The sequence below is a fragment of the Mixophyes fleayi genome, chromosome 5, assembly GCF_038048845.1.
Source record: "Mixophyes fleayi isolate aMixFle1 chromosome 5, aMixFle1.hap1, whole genome shotgun sequence".
Taxonomy (NCBI): Eukaryota; Metazoa; Chordata; class Amphibia; order Anura; family Limnodynastidae; genus Mixophyes; species Mixophyes fleayi.
Genome location: NC_134406.1, coordinates 3,329,334 through 3,341,219, shown reverse-complemented (window position 1 = coordinate 3,341,219; position 11,886 = coordinate 3,329,334). Strand labels below are relative to the sequence as shown.

General features: G+C 46.4%; 1 protein-coding gene across 1 annotated transcript; it reads left to right on the top strand.

The window, feature by feature from the left end:
• Positions 1–782: 782 nt before the first annotated feature.
• NAPRT (nicotinate phosphoribosyltransferase) lies at positions 783–9,760 on the top strand. Its single transcript, XM_075211594.1, is given in 14 exon segments — positions 783–1,014; positions 2,271–2,398; positions 2,837–2,919; positions 3,260–3,390; positions 3,955–4,070; positions 4,151–4,313; positions 4,316–4,346; positions 4,570–4,710; positions 4,938–5,022; positions 5,853–5,933; positions 6,146–6,248; positions 6,657–6,814; positions 8,366–8,479; positions 9,038–9,760. Coding segments are annotated over 14 exon segments (1,587 nt in total). The 5' UTR covers positions 783–827; the 3' UTR covers positions 9,104–9,760.
• Positions 9,761–11,886: the final 2,126 nt, after the last annotated feature.

Here is an 11,886-nt window from a genome sequence, read left to right as displayed (position 1 = left end):
CTTGATGAAGGATGTGGCGATGAAGATGAAGGATGAGGTGATGGAGAAAAATGATGAGGTGGTGACATGTGGACAAAACCACGTTAAAAAAGGGCGCTTGCATCGGGAAGTAACGCTCTTCCCCTGAGGAGGCCTGGGCTAGGCCCAAATGCATGACAAGAACCTTTTTAACACCTTAAGTAGCTTGATGAAGGATGTGGCGATGAAGATGAAGGATGAGGTGATGGAGAAAAATGATGAGGTGGTGACATGTGGACAAAACCACGTTAAAAAAGGGCGCTTGCGTCGGGAAGTAACGCTCTTCCCCTGAGGAGGCCTGGGCTAGGCCCAAATGAAGTAGCTTGATTTGACTAGAATGCATGAGTATCATGCACGGGTTAACTTGTATATATATATATTTAGTTATACACACACTCAGGCAGGGCTGGGAGCACATATATATATATATATTGTGTATATATTTCAGGGCAGGATGTATTGTATATATACTGGCAGGCTGCATATATAAGTACTGTTATGGAGCCAGGGAAAGTAAATATAAATACATATATATATAGGCAGGCTGGATGCACATACCCTGTAGGGCTGATAGAGTGTATATATATATATGTATAATGCTGTGTATATTAGGATGGGTCTCTGTATACTCTGATATATATTTCTATATATCAGTATCCCATCCCGGGCAGCTCTGAGTTAATAATGACGTCACCTCAGTCCTCCCTTAAGACTACACTTCCCGGCATGCTTCGCGGTGTGCGCTGTGACTTCCGGTACATATAAGCGTTGTCATTGGCTGACGGACACGTGTCTGCCGGCTGCAGGAGATGGAGCTGCTCACTGATCTCTACCAGTTCACCATGGCGTACGGCTACTGGAAGAGCGGGCGGCACCGGGACCCCGCGGAGTTCGAGCTCTTCTTCCGGGAAGCCCCGTTCCACGGCGGCTTCACCCTCTTCTGTGGCCTGGAGGAGACTCTGCGCTTCCTGCGGGACTTCCGCTTCTCCCAGTCAGGTGACCTACCCGACCACCTGTCGTGACCTCTGACCCCCCCATCACCTGTCATGGCCCCTGATCCCCCCCCCCATCACCTGTCAGGGCCCCTGATCCCTCCCCCATCACCTGTCAGGGCCACTGATCCCCCCCCATCACCTGTCAGGGCCCCTGATCCCCTCCCCCATCACCTGTCAGGGCCCCTGATCCCCTCCCCCATCACCTGTCAGGGCCCCTGATCCCCTCCCCCATCACCTGTCAGGGCCCCTGATCCCCTCCCCCATCACCTGTCAGGGCCCCTGATCCCCTCCCCCATCACCTGTCAGGGCCCCTGATCCCCTCCCCCATCACCTGTCAGGGCCCCTGATCCCCTCCCCCATCACCTGTCAGGGCCCCTGATCTCCCCCCCCCCCCCCCCATCACCTGTCAGGGCCCCAGACCATCACCTCCCCCATCACCTGTCATGGCCCCTGATCCCCCCTCCCCCATCACCTGTCATGGCCCCAGAATCAACCCCCCCCCCCATCACTTGTCGTGGCCCCTGATCCCTCCCCCCCACATCACTTGTCGTGGCCCCTGATCCCTCCCCCCCACATCACTTGTCGTGGCCCCTGATCCCTCCCCCCCACATCACTTGTCGTGGCCCCTGATCCCTCCCCCCCCACATCACTTGTCGTGGCCCCTGATCCCTCCCCCCCCACATCACTTGTCGTGGCCCCTGATCCCTCCCCCCCACATCACTTGTCGTGGCCCCTGATCCCTCCCCCCCACATCACTTGTCGTGGCCCCTGATCCCTCCCCCCCACATCACTTGTCGTGGCCCCTGATCCCTCCCCCCCACATCACTTGTCGTGGCCCCTGATCCCCCCCCCCACATCATTTGTCATGGCCCCTGATCCCCCCCCCCACATCACTTGTCATGGCCCCTGATTCCCCCCCCCACACATCACCTGTCATGGCCCCTGATTCCCCCCCCCCCCCCCCACACATCACCTGTCATGGCCCCTGATTCCCCCCCCACACATCACCTGTCATGGCCCCCCTAGCCCCCACGCCCCACCACAAACACTTGTCATGGTCCCTGACACTACTCCCCCCCCCCCCCCATCACCTGTCATGGCCCCCCCTAGAACAAACACACCTGTCATTTTATCTAGGCTTTTGCAGATTTGTCTGGATGCAGTGCTTTCTCTCTTGACGATTCCTGTGCTGGTTATCAGTGTATTTCATACTTGTTGCATTCACATAACCGCTCTGATATCTGCTTCTCTCTCCAGACATTGAATACCTGAAGTCGGCTCTACCTCCCAATGTGGAGCAGGGATTCTTTGAACACTTGCAGGCGGTGAATGCATCAGAAGTGACGGTGATCTCTTTCCCGGAGGGATCAGTAGTCTTTCCTAGAGTAGGTATGGTTTGTGTTACGCTATCAGCAGTAGGCGTTAGATGGCTGTGAGCAGTATCGCTAGACTCCCTCAGACTACTAGATATACGCACAGTGCGGTGAACAGCCGCATGGTTATTCTGTTATGTTTCCCTCAGCAGGGGCAGCCGGAGACCCACTAAGCTTGCTGCAATAAATTACGTGCCTGTCACTGAAATCCTTATAGCTACACACAGAAGTAAAGCAAAGTTTGTAATAAATCTGTCGGTGTTCAGGAGAAATTAAATATTGTTTTTCTTGAAGCTGTGATGTTCAGTGGAAGAGTCACGTACAGTCTCCCTCTCTTCTGTATTAAGATTTCTTGCACTCCCTTATTGTGATCTGTTGTACAGTCTGGTATTCTGTGTCTCCCACAAATTAATCCTTCAGCTTGAAGATCGGGTGTTTTCTTTCTCGCAGGAGCCGCTGATGAAGGTCAGAGGTCCTCTCCTGGTAGTGCAGCTTCTGGAGACCACGCTGCTCTGTTTGGTGAATTATGCCAGGTACGCTCTGTGCATCCAATGTGTGTGTTTCATACTCTGCAGTGCTGCACACAGCGATTTGTAACTAGTTATTCAGACCTGGCTACAGAAGGTTGGCCTTGTGCTCATTTGAAAAAGAAGTAAGTTAATATGTAGTAAAATAAATGGGTCTAAATCTACAGAGAGAATCTTCTTTCTTCATTTTGATTGCTCAATAGAGGTAAAATTAAATACCAGCCAGAGACATCAACGGTACAGGGCCCCTAGTGGCTCGATTATTGTGGAAGATGGAAGAGCTTCTATGTATTAAGCTATAACAGATGATGACGGTCTTTAATTCCATGTTTGTATCATGTTCCAGCCTTGTTGCTACAAATGCTGCTCGTTTTCGCCTGGCTGCCGGTCAAGACAAAAAGCTGCTAGAAATGGGACTAAGGAGGGCACAGGGGCCGGACGGAGGACTGTCTGCGTCTAAATATACTTACATAGGAGGTGAGTGAGTATATGTATGTGTGTGTATGTATATGTGTGTGTTCAACAGTTACATGATTGACATTTAAATGGTGGACAACATAATTTAGACAGGGTTGGAAAGTCGACAAATGTAGACCGTATTGTTAGGTCAACAATAATATCCCTAATACTATCCTTAACACTAACCATATAATACTGTCGACATTTCAGTTGTCGACCTTAATAATACGGTCAACATTTCAATTGTTGACCAATTTTTCCTTGTGGAGGAAAATGCTGAACAAATGTGGTTATGTTCGTATTTTTAATAAATGTATTTTTCAGTTTCCGAAGTAAGATTCAGTTTGTCAGGCAAGTGTTAAGGTGGCTATGAACTATTCACTCTCTTTACTGCTGTCTTTCACTTGATTTTTAACTTTTTCTTTCATTTGTAGACTATGCTTCCAGCCTTTAATCCCACGTCTAACACCAAACACATTGGCTACGTACTTCTTCCTACCGCTTCTCTTTCCACCCAGCTTGTCTGCTTATATCGGAGGTCAGTGTTTACATTTATCCTTCTGTTGCTTCTACCTCCTCCAGGCTTTGACTCCACCAGTAATGTTTTGGCTGGGAAGCGGTTTGGGATCCCCGTGGCCGGCACCATGGCTCACTCTTATGTGTCGTCTTTTTCCTGTGCCAATGAATTACAGTGCCGGGTAAAGACATCCCCAATCTTCACTACAACATCGCTGCTATTTTAGTTGAACTGTCGTGGTGACTTATCTATTCATTTCAGGCTCTGCCGCCAGCAAACGAACAGGAGGGGGAAGTGGATCTCCTGTTGCTGTCTCAGACATGGCTGGCGAAAGTGTGTCAGTTCCTAAATATTCCTCAGCAAAGCCCAAATCCCGGGGAGCTGGCTGCTTTTGTGTCCTATGCCATCGCTTTCCCTTTAAACTTCTTGGTAGTGTGGATACCTACAGTGTGCTGATGTAAGACGCAAATGGGACCTATTCATTGTCTTAACTCCGGACTATCCCATTGGTCACTAACATGGCAGTAACATATAGTATTGCTAACCCTAGAGAAATAACATTGGTTGTGAGATCATAAGGTTGCACTATAGTTATGTGGCACAATTAATATTTCTGTTAAGACTGAGCAAATCTGTGAGCAGAAGGATTGAAGTGACTCCTTTCCTGTGATTGTCGGCAGGAGTGGAGTCCCCAATTTCTGTGCGGTCGCCCTGGCCTTGCAGGAGCTGGGATACAAAGCTGTCGGAGTGCGGCTGGACAGCGGAGACTTGGCCAAACAGTCTCTAGAGATCCGGAAGGTATTCCAGCAATGTGCAGGAAGGTGAGTATCTCCATATTTTGATGAGACTGGTAGCGGAAAGCATGGTGTGTTTTAGTCATTAACAGGCTTGTTGCCCGCTCTAATGGATGTGTGTGCGATCTGCTCATTCACGGGAGTAAGATGAGTCAGGAGATAAGAATATGTATATAATGGTGAAGGGACAATCTGTATAAATGTTGGAACTTCAGGACATGAGCCCTACTGACTTCATCTCATCTATTCAACAGATTTGAAGCTCCAAGTTTGGAAGCATTATCCATCGCTGTCAGCAACAACATCAGTGAGAAGACTCTGAAACATCTGACCCAAGTGGTGAGGTTCTGGTGGGAGGCCGATACTCCTAATTCTCCAACTACCTATCTGAGGTTTACAGTGCACCCCCCCCCCCATCTCGCTGCCACTCTTCTTACCATCCTAGTATGTCCGTGCTGTCCCGGTGCCTCTACTCTCTCTGCCCACTAACCCCTCCACTTCTGGAGTTCACCATTTCCTTTATCCTGTTATCCAAGTCCAAATCCCGCAGGGCCTATGCCCGTAATAATAATACTGTCTTGGAAATAAGACAGTGTGAAGATCGAAGGATGAAGAGAATAATGACTCAACAGCGAATGTAGAGCTGTAATATGGTCAAAATAAGGGGCCTATTGATGAACCTCTAAAATGCAGTAGTCCTCCGAAAACCTTTTCAAAGTACCATGGCCGTTTCATTATTAGAGGAGCACAACAAATATTGGAGACTGTGTAAATGCCATATTTATCAAGCAAAGCTTTTTGGAGCTTGACCCTGACAGATGACGCCAAGTGAAGATGGTGTTCGCCGTTCTGTCCTGTGGGAAAAGCAACGCAGGAGAGGGATAGTCTGATCCCTCACCAGCGGCTTTGTGCTCCTCTCCTCCCTCCGATCACAAATTGCAAAGGCCAGGTCAGAATCTGGCAGTAAAGTGATTTTGATCAGTTTTACTGTAGGCTATTCACTTATCAGAGCCGCTGTCCTGGCTGAACAATTTTAATAAGTAGGCACGTTTAGTCATTGCGATAAGAAATGATAACTTAAAGACAATGAGAAAGAGTCATGATTATCTAGTACCGTTCTAGACACTCTCGGCACTAACGTGTCATTTATATTTCTTTCTCTTTGACAGAAGAACGAGATTAATGTAATTGGCGTTGGCACTCACCTGGTGACTTGTCCCCTTCAGTCCTCCCTGGGCTGCGTCTACAAGGTTTGATGTTCTACTGTTGATTGGTTTACAACTGGTGGTCCAGACTTGAAATAACGCTCTATACTTTGATCTTCTGTAGAATCCAGCAACAGTTTTAGCTACTATAATATTCCAAAATAACAATTTTACAATGAACCAGTAGAGAACCGTTCTTCTCCCTCCCCTGGTAATACAAGTTGCATACTCTCGTATAACTGGACATTCCCTTGCAGCTGGTACGAGTGAATGACACACCATGCATGAAGGTTACTGAGGACCAGAATAAGGCCACCATACCGGGGAGCAAAGCTGTGTACAGGCTGTATGACGGGTCCGGTGAGTGGGCACTGACTATCCTTTGTTTAGTGAATGGTTGCTGTCATGTTTGTCTTGGTTGCATAGTTAAACCACATTGAAATTATACATTAGGTGAGTTTTCAGAATGTTATTTTCCAGGTGTTACGGAATAAAGAGTCCATTGTGTTGTAAACCAATCATAATTTCCCCCATGATTTAGATGACAAGTTGGGATATCTGAGTCCAGGCCACAGTTTAGTTCCTGTGAAAGTCTTTTTTCCTATTTGTTGGATTAAACTGGGTGATACTCTCTTCGTTGCTGTACTTTATGGGCGTTCTGAGCTTCACAATTTGTACAGTCTGTTGTCTAACCGGGTAAGAGACTCATCTGTCTTTGTTATTTGCGCTGACGTTGATTAAATAACTCTGCCTTGTCCTTCACGATAGACCGCGTCTTACTGGATCTCATGGCTGTAGAAGATGAGCCGTCTCCTGAGTTGGGGAAGGAAGTCAAAATCTATGAACTGGCCAAAAATGCTGAGACTGAGATTGTGACTCCAATCAGAGCGGAGCTCCTTCATCGCGTCTATTTTCAGAACGGACAGGTAAGAGCACCGCTAATTATCCATATGTAAGTGACTTATTACATCCAATGTACGATGTCTAGGGGTCACATGTATTGGCTGATTTGGAGGGTTTGCAGGGTCTGTGAGTAATTCCAGCTGTGTTGTGATTACTTACCAGCTGTAACGCCAGAATCTTTCACAAGTTCACACAGTTACTGTTCGGTGTACTAAAGACACGTCGCAGAAAGCGTGCAGAGATAACAAGTCATATACGGACAATATAGTCTTAAGTAATCGTCAGGTGAGCGACACACCCCATGGTGACTGAACCGCAGAGGGCCGGCCCAGCTAACAAGCTGATGATGATTATACCTTTACCAAACCATTTGGGATAAAATCTAGTTGATAAAAATCAATTGTTAAATAGTGAATATTACCAATTACCCAATATCCCACTAATTGTATAGTGGCCATAAACTATGAACTGGCCACCAGGACGGGGAGAGGAGAACCTACCTAAACACAGATGTGGAATCACCTCCCTTAGTCACCAAGCTCCCCTCTTGTTATAGATCAGTGTTGGCTAACCTGTGACATTCCAGGTGTTGTGAAACTACAAGTTCCAGCATACCCTTCCAGCAATAAGCTGCTATATATTGGCAAAGCATGCTGGGACTTGTAGTTTCACAACACCTCGAGTGTCACAGGTTAGCCAACACTTTTATAGATGCACAGGATGTAGTGAAAGAAGTTGAGGTGGGGAATGGTTGTTTGGTGAGGTCAGAGGTGAAGTCACTTTGTACCTCAACGCCCCAGGATTAGTAGGTCATTTCTGGGCGTAGGAAATAAGACTTCATAATACCACTCAATTGTTTTGCATTTAATGGGTATTACAATTGTCAGGTACAGGGCACAGCCATGGGTACAACATATGTGCCAGTTTTCTCATGTCTGCACCTTGGATGGTACCACAAGGATTTTTGGTACATGGTCTGTGTAACTTCAAAGAATGATGACTCAGAAGGAAGTCCCTGAACTACCAGATTTAAGGGAATACAATGACAAAAGTACCAGACTGATTTTCGCTGGGCGTTGTTTACGGACTTGTGTTTCCTTATGGGATTTAACAGACCAGACAGTGCTGATTTACTGGAATTTATCGCAAGCTATGGCTATCATCAGCAAGAGAGAGATTCTTATGGGGTTTGTCCCTTCTATTTCCACCCTGTGTTCCATCATTAAACATAGACCTTTTATAATGAATGGCAAAGAATCTGCAATTATATCGGTATTGTGTATGTCTAGAGATGGGTATTTGTAAGTAAGTACATATAAATATTGCCTGGTTGTTATCCCGGATGTGAGTCTAAGGGGTGGTTTTATTCCTTGGGGTTTTGGTACAGTTCTTTGGGGGTGGATCACCCCATTCATTTAATGATTTGCAAATATTCATAGATGCAACATAATTAATAACTTTGTTGTATACAGCTATTTATATTGTAGTTCAGACCGTCTGCTCCAATGATGGTCCATTCTTGTCACTTCTTCAGTCGAGGGGGGTCTTACACTCAGCATTTCTGGTGCTTTCAGATAAGCAGCAGTCCGCCTCTTCCGAGTATCTCAGAAATCCGGTCTTATGCCGAGAGGTGTCTGACCAGCCTTAGTCTCCAGTACCGGCAGCTGGATGACCCACAGCCTTATCGGGTAAGATTTGTGCCTCGTATCTTAATTCTTCAGCTTAAAATGGGTTCCAGAAATCTCAAGAGGACCAGTCCTGGAACATCTTGCCTGGGGCATTATACTTACACAGGGCACACGTTTAAAAATTGCATGCTGGAGCTGGCAAAAGTTTGAAATAGAAAAGTGTATCATGTAAATCCTATCCTGTGGATCGAGTAGCCAGAGTTTGTGTGTCATTAACGCTGTTTACATATTGTGCCCCGTTCAGAAATGATCCATCCGAAGCCCTTGTCTGCATATTTTTCTGTAAATAAGGCATAATTAAATACAAGGGGGAGAGTTGGATGGCATCTGCGTTATTTGATTAATCCTGGAATCTACACTCTGATGTATAAATAAAAATGTAATTAACCCCATGGGGATACCCTGACTGCCCGTCTCCTCAATGCAGTATTGACAGACACTAGTTAGGTGCGTTTATCTGCAGAATCGGCTTTGTGCTCATATTTGTATTTACTGTGCTAATAACAGATGCCCCCTGCTGGCTAAACAGTGATGTTACCTCCTCTTCCTCCTACACAGGTCGCTGTGACTGAAAAGCTCTACGATCTCCTTTCCACGATCAGGGAGTGGGGCCACTTGCAGTGAGCCCAGGCCTTGAGGAAACCAGTGGACTGTACAGACACTGCCCTATCGCAACTGCGCCTTCTTTTAATTGTACTACTTATAAATCACACGTCTACCTCGCCCTTTGCTAAAACCAAAGTGTCAGATGTATCCAGTGATTGCTACAAGGAAGGTACCAGGCAAACAATTGGAAACCGCCAAGTACCTAAGGGACACCAAGCATCTAGAAAGCAAGGGCTTCCCTGTCGCTGGGGAAGAGTGTTTCAGAAGGATGGTGCCCCAGCCAGAGAGCACACATGGTCAGATAATGATTTGAGGAGCATCACACCAATGTTCTCCATAGGTTACCAGCTCTCACCCCATACCAGCATTTATGGGATGTTCCACCACCACCAGGGCGTTAGTGACTATCTTCCCTCTTGCATGATTTCAGATACTGGCACTCACTGCCCTGGTACCAACCCATCATGGTGGCCTGATCTTATGTGACTTTACATCAGTTTCCATTCTTTTGCCCACTATCTGTGACTTCTATCCTGAAAGTATACTAGATACCTGGCCTGGATGAGGGAACTAGCAGATTGTTCAAATAAATGTCTAATTTACACATTAACTAAAATAATTTGTAATATGAAAACAGATGTAGTATTTGTCTCTTGAGTAAACCTGGAAATAACAGTTGTCTGTTTAGATCTCTATAGGACAATTGTCCTCTAATTTGTGTTTTATTCTTTGTCATAACACAATGACATAAAATAACCCATAAACCCCCTACATTTGCTCCCAATGGGGCATATATAAAGGCTGCAGAGTAATGGGGCAGTGGGACTGGATCACTTAAAAATAACTTATTGTATAAATATATAAATTTATTAGCACAGTGTGCTAATTTATATCATTGCAGATGTACTGATTTAATTATATTGTGTTGTATTTCTGTATAGGAAATGCATGAATTTCTGAGGTATTGATTTGTACCGTTGGAGACAGAATACCAGGGGAGGACATTGGATTTGATGTGTGTCCAACACATCCCTGAGCCTCAAGGCCCAGCAGGTATAGGAACCTGTCTGAGCAATCTAGACTCCGGATCCAAGTATATGGATTTATCAGCTTAATTTAAATTTTGTTAAAGCTTAAATTGCGTTAGCTCTACAGTTAAAGGATATATTACATCCTAATGGTAATTATTGAATATGATCTATCAGTCTTTGTGGAGCCATCTATGATCAGGTGGTGGTGTTACACCCTAACAGTTGTGTCAGAATCTGAATAAAAAGTAGCTCTGTCTTACCATGTATCATTCCCTCTAACTCTCGAAAGATCACTAATACCACCAACTGGTGTGTAACTGTCCTTATAAGGGCTACTTGAGCTAATAAAACATCACTGCTTCAAGATCCTGCTTTTACAACTACTTACCTGTGAAAATTCCTGTGACCTACAGATTAGACCAATCTAATCCGTTATCTGGCTGTTCCGAGGTTGGGACCCAGCATCCAGTACCAACGCTCTCCCCCTACCTGCAGCTCTGACCAGTGTGATAATCCAGGGGGAACCATTCACAGCAACCCTGATCTGAAGGAAGAGGTCAGGGGTACCAGCCCAGCGAGGGGGTTCACCAGCAGCAAAAGTTACCCAGAGGAAACCTAGGTGCTGGCGATGGAGCCTAGTGATGGCAGCAGGCTCCTCCTAATGTGATAGGAGAGATGCATTTGGGATAAAGAAATGGAATGTTGACCAGGAAGTAGGTGCATAGAGCTTGTGCCCAGATCATGAAGGAGATAATAGACTTACTGTGCCAAGTTTCAGTGCCGGTGCAAGAATAGGTGGCTGGGTAGGAAGCCAGCCACCTTGAAAGCAGTTGCCCAGTTGGATCTCATGGGGCTCATGCAGGTTAAGCTAGCAGAAGCGCTGGCGAAACAGAAAACTTGGTATGATCAGGGCGTGCACTAGAGTTTTGGAGGTAGGACAGAAGGTCCTTGTTCTGTTTCCCATGTGTCAGAACAAGCTCCAGGCTGACTGGGCTGGATCATAGTCTTAAAACGTTTTGAGTGACAGCTACGTGGTGTCATTTGATAGCGACAATAGGTGACAGTGAACCTACCATGTGAATATTTTGAAGGCATACCACGAGCGTGCGGAGTCTGTAGCAGCGGTTTACTGCTTACTAACTGAGGAACCAGGAAGTGACCCACTACCTGACCTCTTTGCGGATGTCAGAGGTGAAGGTGATGTAGGCGAAGTGAGATGGGCAGTTGAGTGCCCGCAAGAGGGAGCAGCTTGAGGCAGTGCTGTGGCCATGTGCGACTCCATTAAGTAGGAAGCTCGGACAAATTTTCTTGGCGATTCACCATGTGTACACTAGTTAGCATAGGCCAATTAGGTAACCCGCTTATCGGGTCTACTCAGAGGTTAAGGAGTGCATATACAGGGAGATGCTTGAGATAGGTGTGATCCAGCCATTGTGCAGTCTATCCACATCCTCCAGTGTATTGGTTCCCAAAAATGACAAGTTTTACGTATACTACCACCTGTGAAATACTATGTCTGACACCTACCCCTTGCTCTGAATTAACGCTTTGGTGGATTTGCTAAGGATTACCTAGAAGACATTTCCATTTTCAGTAAGATTTGGGAGGCTAATTTGGAGCAAGTATGGCTGATGCTAGGGAAGATTGGATAGGCAGGTTTGACTGTTAGGGCAGGTAAGTGCCAGATGGGGATATCACAGGTGCAATACCTGGGGCATCTTGGGGGGGGGGGGGGGGGGGGGGGGGGGGGGGTTAGGTCAGCACCAGCTA